This window comes from Podarcis bocagei, assembly GCF_964188305.1.
Source record: "Podarcis bocagei genome assembly, chromosome: 3".
Taxonomy (NCBI): Eukaryota; Metazoa; Chordata; class Lepidosauria; order Squamata; family Lacertidae; genus Podarcis; species Podarcis bocagei.
Genome location: NC_138127.1, coordinates 91,131,478 through 91,151,070, shown reverse-complemented (window position 1 = coordinate 91,151,070; position 19,593 = coordinate 91,131,478). Strand labels below are relative to the sequence as shown.

General features: G+C 45.0%; 1 protein-coding gene and 1 long non-coding RNA gene across 3 annotated transcripts in view; one reads left to right on the top strand and one right to left on the bottom strand.

Annotated features, from left to right (window-relative positions):
* TTC7A (tetratricopeptide repeat domain 7A) overlaps nt 1–19,593 on the bottom strand; it is a 192,311-nt gene that overhangs the window by 26,313 nt on the left and 146,405 nt on the right. For both annotated transcript variants that reach the window (XM_081188507.1, XM_081188508.1), the window contains exon 19: nt 19,076–19,278. In XM_081188507.1, the coding sequence (XP_081044633.1) occupies nt 19,076–19,278 (203 nt within the window). The remainder of the gene's footprint in view (nt 1–19,075; nt 19,279–19,593) is intronic.
* Nucleotides 1,295–19,081, top strand: LOC308584261. Its single transcript, XR_014006716.1, has 4 exons — nt 1,295–3,235; nt 6,689–6,853; nt 7,650–7,707; nt 18,984–19,081. It is a non-coding gene; the product is annotated as an uncharacterized lncRNA (long non-coding RNA).

Here is a 19,593-nt window from a genome sequence, read left to right as displayed (position 1 = left end):
CAATTGCTTGTGACAGTTGTCACCAAACACTTCCATCATCTTTGATTCTAGGGAGGCAATGAAGACCAAAGCTTCCTCTCAAAAGTAAAAGCAGGAATGCTCTCTGCTGCAACGGTTTCATGAAGAGCCTCTCCAAAATATTCAGCAGGGCGTGTGATATAGACACACGGTCTCAGAGTGCATGTTTTCCCCTGACCGTGCAGCTCCCAAACCACACACACAGGCCATAAGTTAACACACTCTCAACAGTACAATGGTAAAATGCCATCAACAGGTCCTTTGAGAGGTTATTTTTCTGGAGGATTCTCAGAAAATATAACCTCTGCTGTGCTCTCTTCATGAGGTCTGCGGCGAATTTTCCAATACCTTCAATATTAATGAATTAACTTACTTCCTAAAATTAACGTATTGCTTCTTCAACTCCAGAGGTCCTCAGGGAAACAAACAATACACAGCTAGCTTGAGAATTTAGTGGGGTAGGAGAAGTCAATATTATTATTATTATTATTATTATTATTATTATTATTATTATTATTATTATTATTATCATCATTAAAAGCCTTCTACGCGTATATCAAGCGCTTCACAATTTATCTCCTATTCAGAGATCTGCACAAAAAGGACAATTAAAAAAAAATCCTTTGTGTACAGCTACAGTCATCTGCACCACCCGCAGAAGCTGTTATTTCGAATGCCCAGAGTTCCTTTCAGAAGGTACGTCATACATATAGAATTTTTCACACTAGTACATTCTTTATGAATTAACCCCGGCTGCATCCCTGGCAGCGGGAGGAAGCTTATTTTTCTCAGAAGAAAGGTAAACAGTGAAGCACCTTTCCTGACACGTGCTCTCTCTTCTCTCCCCACCCCCCCAGCCACTGAACAGGCTCCTGCAGAAATGAGCTGTCGCTTCTGTGGAGCTATTGTTATACTGCCTAGTTCCTCTGCATAAATGAGGTCAGTGGCTCCAAGTCACAAGGCGGACCATACCTCTAAGGAATAAAAGATGCACAGGCCTTAGCTGTAATGACATGGGGATTCAAGCACTGATGTGCGCTGGGAGCATCTGCAGAACCTGGGGCATGTTGTGAACGCATCTCAGGTGTTTCCTCCCTCTCTCTCTCTCTCTCTCTCTCTCTCTCTCTCTCTCTCTCTCTTTGTGCGCATTAATTCATGGGCTAACTAATTCCCTTCCTGACGACTTTCCTGCTGTTACGCGCAGTCAAACACTGATTCATTTCCAGGGGAGCTGGGGGGGCAGGAATACACCCCACTGTGGTTCCTTTATGACAGGGGTCAGCAAACTTTTTCAGTAAGGGGCCGGTCCACTGTCCCTCAGACCTTGGGGGGGGGGGGACGACGACTATATTTTGAAGAAAAAAAATGAACGAATTCCTGTGCCCCACAAATAACCCAGAGATGCATTTTAAATAAAAGCACACATTCTACTCATGTAAAAACATGCTGATTTCCGGACTGTCTGCGGGCCAGGTATAGAAGGCAATTGGGCCAGATCCGGCCCCCGGGCCTTAGTTTGCCTACCCATGCTTTATGATTTATCCTTTAAGGCCGAGTTGGCCAACTTCCATGGGATCCATCTATTCCACAGACAGTAGATTCCCTCACAGATGGCCGGGCTATAATAAGGTTGGCATCACCTAACAGCAGGGGCTTCGCATTGATGGAGCACATGGATTCAGATGGCAAGATGTCATCGGTTTGAGCGGCAGAGGAACAAATGTGTTTCTTGGAAGCTCCTCTCAAGAAGCAGAGCAGCAGTGGTCTTTCGCCTTCCCAGAATGCGCACGAGACGGCAAGACAATACAGTTCTTATACGAAATGCACTGGTACCTTTCGAGGTGCAACAGCTTGCCGTGACAGCTGTAATAGCCCCACTGTGTCAATCCATTACATATGTGCTTATAATGAACCCAAAGAGCAGTAGTGCTTTGCTGGTGGTGTCATGGTGCTTCATCAGATATTGTGACACACCAACGGATAAACAAAGTCATAGAATCTTAAGAGTTCAAAGGGACCCAAGGGTCATCTAGTCTGACCCCCTGCAATGCAGAAATCTCAGCAAAGCATCTGTGACAGATGGCCAGCCAACCTCTGCTTAAGAACCTCCAAGGAAGGAGAGTCCATAACCTCCTGAGGGAGACTGTCACCACACCCAATCAGATTTAGGAACCATGAGGCCAAAGGAGAGGGAAAATAGTTTTTAGGGAAGAACTGAAAACCCAGTCGGAACTGACAATTTTTTTTTGACAACCCACAACACAAACTGCAAACCAAGGCAAGAAGTTTCCGCTCAGCTTTAGCCTCCCCCATCTCTCTCTCACTTGGGTCTCCCAAATATTTTATTTCATTTATCTTGTATTCTCAAGGGTAAGTTGATAATCGGATCTTCTTGTAACTTAATGTATACACAGGAAATGCATATTTCCCACTACCAGACAAATTCATTGTCCTGCGTTGGCTGCCTATAGGAGTGTTCGCCATTCTTGGGTCCCCATATGCAGTTGGACTACAACTCCCATTACCCTTGGCCATTGGCTAAGCTGACTGGGGATGATGGGAACTGTAGTCCAACTGTACCTGGAGACCTAAGTTTGAAGAACACTAGGCTGCTAGCTAGGTTGAATGGCCTCTTTTGAACTTCATGTCCCCATCTGTGTTGTGATTCATAAGTGAAATAGCTCCTACTCTCCTCCTTTTGTGGTTTTGTCACAAAAAGAACAGGCAGCATTGTGGTTCACCACAGGCTGGCCAATAACACCAGCCGACATTTTATATCCCTGGCCAAAATTCTGGCCAGAATACAATTCAGTGAAATCTCCTGGAACAGGCAACATAATTCTGAGGGAATGTCATGTTGAATATTGCTGGCATATCTGGCATAGTTAATGGCAGTCTGAAATTAGCTGGTGGTTTAGATCATGTGGAAAGGTAATGATTCAGAACCATTTGGCAATATGGGAACAGGCTGAATCATCAAACTGTGGGGTTACAAGATCATCAGCTGCTGGTACAAGATCACCATTCATTGGATTTCCAAAGAAATCCAATCAAGGTAGGCCCTATCGTGAGTGAGGCAGCTGCCTCAGGCTGTGCAGAAGCAGATTCAGTTGCTGGTGAACAGAGCTTTGCTGCTATGTGTCCTACCCTATGCCCCCAAATTAAGCCTGCTGCGCTCAGGGTCTGTGAGGAACGCTGACTTCTCAAAGGTGTTGAAGTAAGATTATATTGCCAGCCCACTGGACTTATGTACACAGGGGCGTGTGTGGCAATATTGTCCCTTGCCTCAGGCAGCAAAATGTCTTGGGCTGGCTCTGAATCCAGTTTATCACACACAGCCATGGTTGTGATGTTATGTTTATTTCTTGCATTAAGATGTCACCTTTTTACTAAGGCAGCCAAGGAGGTTTCTAACTTTTTACAGTACTAAAACAAATGTTACATAATATAGAGCAGAATACTTTCAGGCCAAACTGATGGTCCCTTCGGGAGCTGATAGCATGAGCTCCCTGACCTGGCCTCCTTATTATCTGCCTTTCCTCAGAGCACACAGGTCTTAAGACAGGGATAGGCAACCTAAGGCCCGGGGGCCAGATGCGGCCCAATCGCCTTCTCAACCTGGCCCGTGGATGGTTCGGGAATCAGCGTGTTTTTACATGAATAGAATGTGTCCTTTTATTTAAAATGCATCTCTGGGTTATTTGTGGGGCATAGGAATTCGTTCACCCCCCCCCCAAATATAGTCCAGCCCCCCACAAGGTCTGAGGGACAGTGGACCGGCCCACAGCTGAAAAAGGTTGCTGACCCCTGCCTTAAGATGTCCCAGGGGATGAGGGAAGTGGTCCATTCAACACTTCTCTCAGGCAGATTGAAAATTGCAAATACCATGTGTACGGGTGGCATGGCTACATAGGCTATGACAAGGTTAAATCCCACAAAGGATTTTTAAATCATATTGTGAGAAGGGCATTATATGAAGTATGGGAGAGGAGTAAAAAATCAGTAGTAACCAAAACACCATAGTGGCTGTCACCAGTGGAATCTATGTCGGTTCACAGGATAAATATGAACAGTGATTGGCTAACATATAAGGATTTAGTAGAGGAAACAAGTAGTGATCCAAAAATAAAGGACCTAAGTGAATTGAAACAGAAGGGAATAACCTGGCTGAAGTATTATCAATTAAAAGCCGCCCTTGAAAAGGATAAAAGAACCAAAGGATTTGACAAAAAAATATCCTATCTGGAGAAGGATATTTTATATAATAATCAAAAGACGCTTTCTAAAATGTACAAACTACTTTTGAATTGGCAAAGAAAGGAGGAAGATATCAAAGAAATTACAGTAAAATGGGAGAGGGACCTGGGACATACGATCAAACCCAATATTTGGAATGAATTATGGACTAAAAATATAAAATTCACGGCTTGTTTCCTTATCAGGGAAAATCTTATGAAAATGTACTATAGGTGGTACCTGACCCCTGTAAAACTTGCAAAAATAAATAAATCAAACAATAACAAGTGCTGGCGATGTAAGGAACAGATAGGAACATACTACCATATGTGGTGGTCCTGTCTAGAGATACAAAGATTTTGGAACATGATTTATGAAGAGATAAAGAGATTGATAAAAACTACATTTAGCAAGAAACCGGAAGAATTTTTACTATGAATAGTTTCAGATAATATTCCCAAAAACAAAACTAGGCTATTTATGTATGCAACGTCAGCAGCAAGGGTTATAGTGGCAAAACACTGGAAAGATAAAAATACACCCACTGAAGAGGAATGGGTAGTCAAATTGTGCAAGTACTTGGAGCTCGCAAAGCTGACAGATACAATAAGAGATAAACCTAAAAAATTGGTGAAAGAAGAATGGGAATGTTTAAATAATTATTTAGGGGACAAGGGCTCAGCAAGAAAGATCTGGCTATGTTTAGAATGATGCCGCATAGAGAAATGTTCCCTGATACCAAGATGAGGGATTCCTTTGGAATGCAGATAGATATAATTAATAAGAATAATGATCTGTTGTGAACTTGACGGAAGTGTACAATAGATGCGCTTTCCTGCTTTGGCTCATCTTTCTTTTTCTTTCCCCCCTCTTTTTCCTTTTCTTTTATCTTTCCCATAGTTGCTTATGTTCTGTGTCATGTACTTCAATATTTTTTGTCGGTTTTTTTAGTTTTCCCCCCATTACTATTAAGGAATTTTCCTTTGTAATTTTGGTTGTCTATATTTATATGTATCTGTTTAAAGCAAGATAAAAGTTTTTTAAAAAACAAAAACACTTCTCTCAGGCAGATTGAAAATTGCATATACCATGCGACGGCTTGATAATGTGAGAAGCCCATCGCTTTGCATGTTATATGGGGGTGAGGAAACAAACAGTACAAGAAGCTTGTGTCTCTGTCCAATGTGTGTGATGCAGCCCTTAACAACAGGGCCTGCTACCAATCTGCCCTTCTGTTGATGTACAACCAACCTCTCTGCAATGGCATGTATTTGTCTGAAGAGAAATAAAGAGGTCTTTGGCAACCATATGCTGCTCCTATGTTCCCGAGACTGTGCAGATGCCCACACCAGAAATCACGCCTAATTCCATCAGAGAAGGAAAAAAGGACTAATCCATCACCTCTGCTGAGAGGCTGGCTGCTTTTGGCCCTCGCTCAGTTATCACCTGTCAGGGAACTGACATCGGAGACCAGCAGAGAGAGAAGTCGCCCTGATAGTGCAGGAGAGGGAACCAGCAAGGAGAGAGAGAGGGTTTCCGAGGGGGAAGGGAATCAAGGGGACACCAAGAAGGAAGGAGGGAATGAGAGCACTTTGGAGGGAAGGCTCAGGGACTCTTCCAGTGAGATCAGTGGGGAGAGTGCCGGACCACCACTGGGCACGCCTACTCTGCGCAGAAGGCTTCCGCGCAGAGAGGCTAGGCGGAGACTGGCTGTCAAGGAATTCTTATGTTGGAAAAAAATTAGGAAACACCCACTAACGGATTCTGCCAGCGACTGAAGCAGACGCACAGGAGTGCGCTTCAGTTAGGGAAAGGTTTAAACAACAAGCAGTTTAGGGAAGTCGGTGACTTACACACAAGCAACTACAATTCCCACTACATCACCTAACAGCCTACTCCGTGCAGGTGGGGGGTGGAATTTCAGCTCCTCTCCCTTAGACATTTTTCCACCAGGCAGAATTGGCAGAGTATCATAAGGGAGCCTAGCTGGGAGAAAAGTAAGTGTGCATTTGAGTGATTGTATGTGTAGAGGGAATAGAAAGGCAGGGGTGGGTTCTATCCATTTTAAATTTCACCACTACACAAGCACTGTACGCATGTTTGGGGGTTGACTCTTATTTAAAGATATTCATCCACTGCCAACCCATGTGGTTTGAGTTTCAGGCATCGTGTTTCCTAGAATATTAAGCAATTTTCCTGGTGATGGGGAAATTGGTACTGTTCATTTAACATTAAGAGGTAGCAAAGTTCGAAGCCAACATCAAGTGAAGACAATCCGAAACCTTGCTCTTTCCAAGGCACTGGGGTGGAGGGACAAACAGCTATTCCTCTCCCCACCCCGTGGCTTCTTGTGCCCTATTACCTAAGGTAACACAGCACCCCTGCAAGCACCTGAAAATTCCCATCTGTTTATGCTTCCCCCTTCCTTCCACAGCACTGCAGATCAGTATGATGGATGTCTGGAAGGGAGAGAGGACACTGCAGCTGGGCTCGCGCCAATTACTTTTGGGGAAAATATTCCTGACAAAAGGAGAAGAATTTCATAAGGATCTCTTTTCAGTAACAGACCAGACCCACTTTACTTCCTTCTGCTTCATAGGTTAACCAATAATAATGATTTGTTAACTCATACCCCCCCTCTCTCTCTCTCTCTCACACACACACACACATGCCCACACAGGGAAAATGCGCGCGCGCGCACACACACACACACACACACACACTTTGGAGTCTCAGAGCGAAGTGGTGCAATTTTTGCTCCACCAGGCTGAATGCAGCCCACTTGCCACATCATGTGTTTGGGTGGGTTTTAGGCAGCTGCAGTTGAAGGCAGGTGGCAAAATGAGGTTTGCCAAATCCCTGATGGGCCACCATACATGGCAGGCAGCTTAGTGGATCTGGAGACCTGGCTTTGGAATGTATTGTTTTAGTTGTGATTCCTGTATTGCAGAGGGTTGGATTGGGTGACCCTCGGGGTCCCAGCTCTACAATTCTGTTTTTGAATCCCATCATAACCTTCGAAATAAATGATTCGGCACCATTGGCAACACCCAGAATCATCAGGCAACTGCCGGGGTCCAAGCATACAGAGCCTTTCTGTACATCACCAAGGAGTTGCTCTCTCTTCTCTCATAGAATCATCTGAACTCATATATTGCTGACTGCACATTTTTATGTTAGGTTACTGGCATGAGTGCACATTTCACATGGCTGCTTCCCTTCACTGCTCTGAAAATGCATGTAATGGAGGGAGGTGTTGGGGAAATATTGGGTATTCGACTTGAACCCCCAATATTTCCCCAATAGAGACACATTAGAATGATCTTTGACACAGCTCATGCCACCTCTCATGGTACTGGCATGAGGAATAATTATGTCTAACATCTCTTTCACAGGTCTTCTTCTATACAATGCCAGCACTGTTGGCAATGCTCAGGTAACCATCTCTCTAAGGTAGGTATCAGATCTTCCAGGTGTTGTTAGACCACAACTCTCATCACCCCTAACTATCAGCTAGGCTGGCTGGGTCTGATGGGAGATGGTACCCAACAGCATTGGGTCGGCATCATACTGATTTCCCCTGCTTGAAGGTTAAATAAGGCAGAATGATTCCCTGAAAATATATGCTTTCCTGAATTGGAACCCGTTTGCTAAAATAGCTTAGAGAAACATCTTCATGCTGCAGAATGGTTCTGGTGAGGGATTCTGCAGCATAAAGGAATGTGCCCTCCTATATTTTCATTGATTACATGAAGTTTTCTGGTCTCATGGACTGAGCTGGACAGCTTAGACATGCCCTTTCTCCAACACTGTAAATCAATGAGCCAGAAATGGCCACCAAGGCTTGAGACTAGTGACACCAGGCAAGGTTTATGCAAATGTTGAACCTCTCCTGCTGTTTGCAGAACTGTTCCAAAGCACTTGGGAAGAAATGTTGTCTGAAACTCTCCCAGAAAACAATTTTTTTCTGAATCTCTTTCAGAAAAACCCACAGATATGATCAGATGGGGAATCCGAGTGATTCATCATGAGACAAGGGCGAAAACAAAACGTTAGGAGTAGGCTGTGGTTTTCAAAACCCCCAATAAATAAATTTAATTCCAACTTAAGAACATAATAGCCGTGGAAATCATTGCTCAAGGGTATTATTAAATAACAGCATTTTGCAAGGGATTCGTTTTGACAGAAAAGATCCATTTGTGTACTATTGCCGATCAAAACATTAATAATCTTTAAAGGCGAACTTTATTGCAAAATACGTGCTGATTATAATTTTTAACCCGGAGGTAAGAAGCCTTTGGCTCTTTAGATTCCATTGGACTCCAACTCTCATCAGCCCCGGTCTACATGGCCAGATGTCAGAGGACAATAACATCTGGAAGGCTGCGGATTCTCCATCCCTGTCTCTTTTCACACATTGTAACTCGCACCATGCGAAAGGCTGGACTGGATGACTCCCAAGCCGGAATTAAGATTGCCAGAAGAAATATCAACAACCTCAGATATGCAGATGACACAACCTTGATGGCAGAAAGTGGGGAGGAATTATAGAACCTTTTAAGGAGGGTGAAAGAGGAGAGTGTAAAATATGGTCTGAAGCTCAACATCAAAAAAACTAAGATCATAGCCACTGGTCCCATCACCTCCTGGCAAATAGAAGGGGATGAAATGGAGGCAGTGTGAGATTTTACTTTCTTGGGCTCCATGATCACTCCAGATGGTGACAGCAGTCACAAAATTAAAAGACGCCTGCTCCTTGGGAGAAAAGCAATGACAAACCTAGACAGCATCTTAAAAAGCAGAGACATCACCTTGCCAACAAGGGTCCATATAGTTAAAGCTATGGTTTTCCCAGTAGTGATGTATGGAAGTGAGAGCTGGACCATAAAGAAGGCTGGTCGCTGAAGAATGGATGCTTTTGAATTATGGTGCTGGAGGAGACTCTGGAGAGTCCCATGGACTGCAAGAAGATCAAACCTCAAACCTATCCATTCTTAAGGAGATCAGCCCTGAGTGCTCTCTGGAAGGACAGATCGTGAAGTTGAGGCTCCAATACTTTGGCCACCTCATGAGAAGAGAAGACTCCCTGGAAAAGACCCTGATGTTGGGAAAGATGGAGGGCACAAGGAGAAGGGGATGACAGAGGACGAGATGGTTGGACAGTGTTCTGGAAGCTACCAGCATGAGTTTGACCAAACTGCGGGAGGCTGTGGAAGACAAGAGTGCCTGGCGTGCTCTGGTCCATGGGGTCCCGAAGAGTCGGACACGACTAAACGACTAAACAACAACAACAACAACTCGCACCAGAATTGTGGATGTTTGTGTGCAGAATACCCCAACCTGGTGCTCTTCAGCTGTTTTGCACAACAGCTGCCTGGGTTGAAGTCATATATATATACAGAAGTTGAAGTCCAAAACAGCTGGCAGGCACCAGGTTGCAGGCAGGTTGTTCAAGTAATTGGCGCTTCCACTTTTTTCTTGCTGGTGCGTCATCAAAACAGAACTGGAACACCAGGAACTCTACATGTGGGATGTGCAGCCACATTTAAGGAGAGCAGGAAGGGCAGTTTCAGGTTCCCCATGACTTGGGCATTTCAGAGTAGATGTAATTACTCCTCGTGTGCATTCGTATTTCTGAGAATTACAAGGTATAAAATAAGTAACCATAACAAATCTCATTAAAAGACGCTTATTGCTTTACCAATTTAATCCTCCATATTACTCAGCAACAAGGCTTTCAAGCTGGCTGCCAATCTTGCTCTCCTCAGTAAAATAGCTTGCCTCCTAACCTGAAATAATAATAATAATAATAATAATAATAATAATAATAAGAAGAAGAAGAATAAGAATAAGAATAAGAATAAGAATAAGAATACGGTTGCAATCCAACAGCTGGGTTGCATGGGCCTTAGGATGCTGGTTAAGGGGTGTTAGGAAAAGGTAGGCGCTATTGCATCAGCTAAAACAGAGGTCTGTGAGTGGGTTGAGATACATCCTGTTGGAAAAACCCTCAGTAAACCCAGCAACATTAACTCTCAGGGCACTTTTGAGAAGAGTTCCCTGTCTGGGCGAGATCCCCGGCAGCAAGTCATAAGCACATCTGCTTCCCTCCTGCCTTTTGTAACATGCAAAGGAGTTCACAGCATTTGAGGGAAAGCTATGGTTTTAAAGGAACAAATTGAAATTTGCCCTGAAGTGATTATCCATAGCGCTGGAAAAGAATGCAACTCTCAATAGACACAGGCTCCCTCTGGACTGCGGATTGCTCCTATGACCTTTTGTCTTAGTGGTGCATGAAAAGAGTACAGAATGGAGACTTGCACTCTTCTGCTTCAAGGTAAATGAGCATTTAATTAGCGTCGGCATGATATTCTGTGCCATGCCTTTCTGTGTCGTTCTCCAGGCCAGCGCGAAGCAAGCCTTCAAGGAAACAGATGTTAGGAGGTTTTTAAAAACTAAGGTATCATTGCTTTGATTGTTGGACGTCTCTGAAAACAAAAATCCGTGCACAGGGACACGGGATGAAACCAGGTGCAGAATTAAACTGAAGCACTGCTTCCTGGCTCCACTGTAGTGCAGTTTCCTCCTGTCCTGGAAGACTTTTAAAGGGGATCGCCTGCAGTCTTAGTTATTCATTATGAACTTTCCACATGCAGGTGGAGCTTGATGTCGGTATTTCTGAACAGCTGATTCCCATCACAAAGGTAATTTGTACCTCTGTGTCAGAGGAACCATGGGCCAGGCTTCACATGGGATAATTTTGAAAAATGACCATCGAGTCTTTCCATACAAAGTGTGGAATGGTTTAGTCCTACCCCTTATGATGATGACATCACAAAGTGCAATGTGATGACATCATAATTTGGTTTTCGTTATTCTATGTGTAATGGGAGAGAGCTTGACAAGGGTGGGTGACATGTTTGGTAGGCATTTGGGTAACATACTGTTCTACCCTGCATGCTTGAGTCAGCAAAGTGTATGAAAGGTTGAGTAAGTATAGTTTTATGGGGAAAGGGAAATTGTCATGGAAAGGAATTAACCAAGCAGGGAAGAATTTCTGGGGGACCCTCAGTTTTCATTACTGCTAGGCATAATGTCTTTAATAATAGTGTTTTTGTGCTCAAAGCACTTCACTCACCCAGTGTGCCAACTTGGCTGTGGGTGCCTGGGGCCATGAGTGCCATGTGGTGTCCATGGCTCTAGCACCGAAATTTGTGGGTGCCTGGACCCTTCATGGGGAATTTTGTGGGTGCTCGGGCACCCAGGGCCCTGGGAAGTTGGGACTTATGCCACTCACAATCCTTACAACATCCCTATAGAGAAGGCTAGACGTTAGTATTTTAGGAAGGTGGGTTCTAGGAGTCTCGCCAAGGGCTACAGAGCGAGATCTCACGGGAAAAATGAGTGAGGATTTCCCAGCCCACAGTTCACACTCTCAGCACCGACTCTGACTAGCCTGACTCCTCTCTGACATTGTTACACCAACCCAGGACCAAAAGAGATTTTACGATGTCTACTCCATTTTGGGAATTAGCAAGCAGCAGCTGAGACAAATGGATAATGGCTGCCTACGTGTGTCTTGAGAAAAGCCATGACCACTGTTTGGATTGCAGTCAAGGCTTCAGTTGTTTGATCACACTGATTATCCAATTAGTCAATTTAGACCTCTTGTTAAGCATTTGAACTACAACTCAGTTGGCCTTGACTGACGACATAGATGTCTTCCTGTAGCTATTTTCCCGGAGGATGAAGACTTTCTCCTATTGTTGAGCATTGCACATTTGCAACTCATGGTGTTGCCAAAGTTCGCAGTTATTTGGTTCGGGACGCAAATCTCTCCAGTTTCCATGTTTTTTTCAGTTGTTTTTTTATCATCAACTTTCAACAGAACAAATGATAAAACAAAGGGCAGTTGGGCAAACTACTCTTGACTTCAGGCCTGGTGCTAGATCTTACGGAGAAGGTGGCTTAGTTGGAATCAAGGCTGCTGGACCAAAGGAGCTCGGAGTGAGCAACAAAAAGGACTGGGAGTAGACTGAGGCCTTTTAAACCTCTGTCTCTGGACTACCTCCTCCAGGCTCCACCCCCCTGTAGAGAACTCCTCAAAAGGGCAACCCTCTGGCCTCAAGACAGGCACTCCTCCTTTGTTCCAGTCTCCTTCCAGGTGCACTCACTAAACCACTAGTCTGGGGATGGGCAGAGGGAGGCATCTGGCTCCTCAGGCTCAAGAAACCATGGAAATGAAGGTTTGGGTTCTGATCCTATTAAATCTTGGTGGCCTGGGAGATTCCTCTGGAGATTCCAGTCTATCAACTTCATGTGCAATAGCCTGTCTATCTGGCACCCCTGTACCCCTGGACTCTGTCCAGATCATGGCTAGATTCAGGGCTCATGATGACAACAAACAACCCTTCGACTCTGAAGAGCAGCTGCCAGTCACAACAAACAATGCTGTGTTAGATGGGCCGAAGCTGCGACTTAGCACAAAACAGCTTCCTGCATTTCCTAACCCCCTGTGCTCAAACCCATCTTCTTCAGGAGGTCCTCCTGAGCTTCCAGAGAAGTTTTGGTGGGTGGGTGGTAGTGAAGGTGGCTGCAAGAAGGTGAAAGAGAAAATGTTCCTCTCCGTGAATTCCTTAAACAACATGTCAGAATCCACTACAGCAAGAAAACTAGCCCTTCTTTGGAACACAGGGTGTGGTTTCCAGCACTGTATGTTCCCTGTAGCACCGTGTTTTCAGGGACTTGATCATTAATAAGTTAATTCATGATTGAATAATAATAGGTTGTGTCCACAGAGCAGGCAAGCTGGAAGTGTGCTTCATTGCCCATGAGGCAGGCCAGGTTCATTCAACGGCCAGTGTGATGTTTCCACCCATTACCAGTGGGAAAAGAAGAAAGACACAAATGGGGAGCTGGTTTTTGGATCCTGACGATCTTATTTTCAAATTAGGTGAGTTGCTGCAATGGCTAAGTTTGCCTTCCACTGCTAGAGACAGCACGCCTCTGGATACTGTTTTGCGTGGAACGACAAGGGGGGAGGTAGCTGGTGCTTTCAGGACCCGTTTGCGGGCTTCCCACAGACATCTGGTTGTCCACTATGAGAACACGATGCTGGACCGGATAGGCCTTCAGCCTAATGCAGCAGGGATCTTATGTTCTTACACCCATGGGTGGCTAAACAGGGAAAAGCACGGATCCCCATGGATCCCCATGATGGGGTGAGCTCCCGTTGCTTGGTCCCTGCTCCTGCCAACCTAGCAGTTCGAAAGCACGTCAAAGTGCAAGTAGATAAATAGGTACCGCTCCGGTGGGCTGCTTTGGTTCGCCAGAAGCGGCTTAGTCATGCTGGCCACATGACCTGGAAGCTGTACACCGGCTCCCTCGGCCATTAAAACGAGATGAGCGCCGCAACCCCAGAGTCGGTCACGACTGGACCTAATGGTCAGGGGTCCCTTTACCTTTACTTAGCTTTCGGTTCAAAGGATCCCAAATTATGGTGGTGGTGGTGGTGGTGGTGGGTATCAATTCCCTCCCTCCAAAGTGCGAACACACTGTGGGTTATCTTCATGTGACCCCACTTGTTTATCATTAAACGCAACTGGAAAGAATCCCAAATGTGCTTATGACTTCTCTGCTATTGCCCAGAGGAATAATTAAGCCGACGGGCTTGTTTATCGCCAGATTTTCTGCCCTCTCCTAAAAACCAGCCACACTGTTTCCAAGCTAGATTTTTCTGAAGAAAGGTCTGACAGCCTGAGGGGAGATGGATGAGTTCTGCAACTAATTAGTGCTTGATGCACCAGGGACAAAGAGCCCAGCTCGCTCGGGGAGTTTGCTTTGGAAGCAGATTGGATTGGTCAGGTGGTACCTAACGTTCCAAATCCGACAAGAGAGATCCGGTGACCGTGTAGAGATCATTATTTCTATTTCTCTCCAAGAAGGGCAGGGAGGACAACTTGTTTAACAAGCAAGAAAAACAACAACAACAACAACAACTCCTTGGTAGAAACAATGGATCCAAAACAATAAAATTATGCGCTGGAGTGGAAGAATAGGAGACAGAGGATTCTATTTGCTAATGCTAGAACTCAAAGTCACCCCATGAAACTGATTTGCAGTACATTTAGGACAAACAGCCGCAAGTTCTTCTCCACCCAAGACTTCATGGAATTTGCTGCCACAGAATGTGGCGGCGGCCAAGAAGCTTACACTGGATTTTAGCAGGGGATCAGGGAAATTCATGGAGGCCAAGTCTATCAGCAGCAGTTAGCCAGGATGATTCAATGGCACCTCTTTGTTCAAAGGAAGTACACCCTTTAGTATTGGTTGCTAGGAGACAAACAGGAAGGAAGAATTCTTGCCTTTGTGCCCTGCATTTGGGCTTCTGGCTGCATTTAGTTGGAAACAGGATTCTAGGTTAGGTGGACATTTGGTCTGTGCCAACAGGGTTATTATTTCTACCTTCTTAACGTAGTAGTGGTAGTAATGATCATAATCAATTTCAATACAGTTTCAAATTAAAAAAAAAATAGTTATAGCATTATGGGCTCAAGCCACAACTGAAGGAAATACTACATCTGCAAGAATTATAGCTGATGAACTACCAGGATACAGAGCTAAAAACTTAACCTTAAAGACAACAACCCACAATTCTGCAAAAAATATTTAAAAATCCAGTTTCTCAATCTGAGAATCTTCCCTGTTTCATTGTTCTGCTCCATGCAAAATCTGAGCCACTACCTTGTTTTGAAACAATTTCAATGCAGCGTCAATTTTAAAAGCTATCATTTGTACATTAAAACATGAATATGGCTCCAAAGGTTCTAGAGACTGAAAGCTTTATGAGATTTCTGAGAATAAGCGTCCTTAAAATGATTTCCTCTATTTAAATTCATGGCACTGGTCATCTGCTTGCTCATCACCTGACCATCAGAGTTTCTGACATTTCTTTCCAAAGACCATAACCTTGGTCTTTGAGTAGTTAATCTTTACAATAGTCACCAAGCCTAGATAATTGCCTTTTTAGACATACAAAAGTAATAGATAGAAGAACTATATCATATAAAAACAGAAGTAAAAAAAATAAAATACAGGGATAAATTGAAGAGGGAGAGAATTCCAGGCCAGACATCCTTGGCCTGATATTGTTAAGAAAAAGTTTGCATAGTGGAATAAGTTGTGTTTTGAATCTATTCAAAACTTGAATCGATTACTTTCTTTTCATGAGTATGACATTACAGCTGCTCTGGGAGTTTGAGTGTTGGCAGCAACCTTCCTAGGTGCGCACAGTCCATTTCTTCCAAAGCCCAAGGGCTGACTTTAAAAAGTTGAGGCCACACCCCTGGGAGTCATTTTGGACTCGCAGCTGTCCATGGAGGTGCAGGTCAATTCTGTGTCCAGGGCAGCTGTTTACCAGCTCCATCTGGTATGCAGGCTGAGACCCTATCTGCCCGCAGACTGTCTCGCCAGAGTGGTGCATGCTCTAGTTATCTCCTGCTTGGACTTTGGCAATGCGCTCCATGTGGGGATACCTTTGAAGGTGACCTGGAAACTACAACTAATGCAGAATGTGGCAGCTAGTAGTGATGTATGGAAGTGAGAGCTGGACCATAAAGAAGGCTGATCGCCGAAGAATTGATGCTTTTGAATTATGGTGCTGGAGGAGACTCTTGAGAGTCCCATGGACTGCAAGAAGATCAAACCTATCCATTCTGAAGGAAATAAGCCCTGAGTGCTCACTGGAAGGACAGATCCTGAAGCTGGGGCTCCAATACTTTGGCCATCTCATGAGAAGAGAAGACCCCCTGGAAAAGACCCTGATGTTGGGAAAGATTTAGGGCACAAGGAGAAGGGGACGACAGAGGACGAGATGGTTGGATAGTGTTCTCGAAGGTACCACATTGAGTTTGACCAAACTGCGGGAGGTAGTGGAAGACAGGCGTGCCTGGCGTGCTCTGGTCCATGGGGTCACGAAGAGTCGGACATGACTAAATGACCAAACAACACACATGGCTGCGGTTTGTTTAAACAACCCAAACACATAGATGGGGCCAATTCAGCTGGTCCCTACTGATGCGGCTGAATCATTTAAAAGTTCTTTCAGAAGGACAGGAGCTGTTCATGGAGACACATTCCTATGCAGCTAAGGAAAAGGCTTTCTGAAAGAACAGCTAGCTATATGAATAGCTTTATAAAATACAAATTTAAAAAGCCTGCCATCCGGAAGCTCAGTGTCAGGATCTCCCAGGAGTAGAACCAGTAACCATCTGATTCAAAGACTTGTACCTAACATGGTGAGCTACCGGGACTACACAATGAATGGTTTCCTAGGGGCTTAAGTGTCCCTAGGTTCTGGAATGTCTCTGCCTGCCCAGGCCAGCCATTGGCTCCCCTTGACCTGGAAGAACAATAAAAGCTTCCAGGTCAGGTTGGAACTTTGCCAAGGCAACAACAGACCTCCCTGTGCCTTCCCTTGGTGCCCAATTACATCCCAGCCATTACATGCAAATTTGGCCCCAGGAAAAGCTGTTCGGTGACCTGTATATATTAAGCGGGCATCTATTTTTGATTGACATCCAATGCCCTTTTAAAATGTGTTGGGGAGGAGGGGATTATTAGTTCGTTCTTGTTTTTATTTTTAATATGTATTTTGTCTTTTTATATTGTGATTTTATGTTGTGAACCACCCGGAGACCCATGGGTTTAGGGAGGTATGCACATTTAATAAATAATAACAATAATTTTTGGGCATTCCATTGCTGTACATGGGACTAGGCTCATCCCTTAGCTATTGGGATGCCTCTTCAGGATTTTAAGAGTTCATGTATTGTGTTCACAATTCATTGATGGGTTTAGGGAGAGAGCATGTCTACTGACACCTGGATCCCAAGCCTCCAGGGCTTTAAGGTAGGCAGAAGACTTTGAAGCAGGCCTGGAAGCAGACTGGGAACCACTGAGAACTGCCTCAAAAGAAAAATGGAATCATATGCCTCCTGCTGCGTTTCTACCTGAATTACCTCTTTGGGCATCACCTGGCAGAAAGCAAGCAAGTCCAGAGCTATGACTTGTGCAGAGAGACACGAGGGGCAGCCTCCTCTAAGTACATGCCATGTTGCCATACCTCTGAACTCCAGAATAAGGGACTTCTCCAATGAAACCCAATGAAGAGGTGCAGCAGGACAACCCCATCAGTGGGATAGCTCTGTTGGTTAGAACATGGTGCTGATAATGCCAAGGTTGAAGGTTCGATCCCCATAAGGGACAGCTACATATTCCTGTATTGAAGGAATACAGGAATACTTCTATGTCCATGGAAGTGCAGGTTAATTCTGCATTCAAGGCAGCTGTCCACCAGTGCCATCTGGTACACCGGCTGAAACCCTACCTGCCTGTACACTGTCTCGCCAGAGTGGTACATGCTCTAGTTATCTCCCGCTTGGACTACTGCAATGTGGGGCTCTACATGGGGCTATCTTTGAAGGTGACTCAGAAACTACAAATAATCCAGAATGAGGTAGCTAGACTGGTGACTAGGAGCAGCCACCAAAACCATATAACACCAGTCCTAAAAGATCTACACTGGTTCCCAGTATGTTTCCAAGCACAATTCAAAGTGCTTGTGCTGATCTTTAAAGCCCTAAACAGTCTCGGTCCTGTATACCTGAAGGAGGACCACCCTTGTCATTTAGCCCCAGATACTGAGGTCCAGCTCCAAGGGCCTTCTGTTGGTTCCCTCATTGCAAGAAGCGAAACTACAGGGAACCAGGCAGAGGACATTCTTGGTAGTGGCACCTGCTCTGTGGAACGCCCACCTGTTAGGTGTCAAGGAAATAAACAACTACCTTATTTTTTGCTTTATAAGACGCACTTCCCCCCTCCTTAAAAGTAAGGGGAAATGTGTGTGCGTCTTATGGAGCGAATGCAGGCTGCGCAGCTTTCGCTGAAGCCAGGAGAGCAAGAGGGATCGGTGCACACCGATCCTTCTTGCTCTCCTGGCTTCAGGGATAGCTGCCCGAAGCCTCCTGAGTGCAGTGGGAGCGCTCCTGCTGTGCTCAGGAGGCTTTGCGTTGCTTTCTCTTGCTCTCCTGACTTCGCTTCGCTTGAGAGCCACTGCGCAGCTTTTCATCTCTGCACAGCGCCCCTTCAGCGAAGCGGCAGGAGAAACGGAGCCCCTTCCATTTCCCCTCCTGCTTTCCTGAAGGGCCGCTGTGCAGCTTTCCCTCTCTGCACTGCGCCTCTTCAGCGCTTTGCTGGAGAGGTGCTGAGCAGAGCGGGAGAGAACATTTTTTTTCCTTGTTCTCTTCCTCTAAAACTAAGTGCGTCTTATGGTCAGGTGCGTCTTATAGAGCGAAAGATACTGTGTTTGACTTTTATAAGACATCTGGAGGCAGCCCTGTTCAAGGAAGTTTTTAATGTTTGACAGACTATTGTATTTTAATATTTTGTTGGAAGCCGCCCAGAGTGGACGGGGTATATATAAATTTATGATGATGATGATGTTCCCAGTGTCAAACATTTAGGGCCAGGAGCGTTCAGTAACATATACAGCAAGGGTGTTTGCTGTTGATAACCATCTTACCTGGATCTCACCCTTCACAACACACTCCATTTGCACAAAGCATCTGCTGCAGCTGTGATAAGGATGCTGAGAATTCCAAATAAATATCGAATCACAGTTCAAGGACCCTGCATTCCCTTACTATAACTATTGTACTGTGTCTCCCCAGATCCCATTCCTCCACCCTGACGACGCCAGTAGGACATCCTCATTATATGACAAGAACACAAAGCTGCATCGGAGCCCCCAATACATGCTCACCAGGCAGTTCATGATTTCCACTCCGTTTGGGTTCACAGTCAGTGCCTCATCATACAGTTGCTTAGCCTCCTCCAAGCTGCTGTTCATCTCCGCCAGCCTCCCCCGCATGTACAGCACACTGTGAGATGTGGGGAAGAGACTGGCTGCCTCCTGGATACAGAAGCTTGCTTCTTTGAGGTGCTGCTGCTCCATGAAGACTTCGGCTACAAAACAAAAACGAAACAAGGCAAAGCGGTGCATTTAAATGGGTGTCCCCTGGCATCATCCTGTAGAGCTGAAACATTGACAATGCTGGTTAAGGACGAGACGTTAGCCTCGTGAGAAACGACCCTGCTTATGACGTGTCGATTTTGAAAAGGTGTGCGTCCTGGCATTTGTGTATTTTACGGACTCATGAACCATAGCTTGCTAACCGGCCACACAATCAGTCTCCTGGGTTGGTTCATAAATGAGAAGAAAACTGGATATTGAAGAAGCATGTAATAAACCTGGTGGATTTGCTGCTTCTGGGTTTTTGT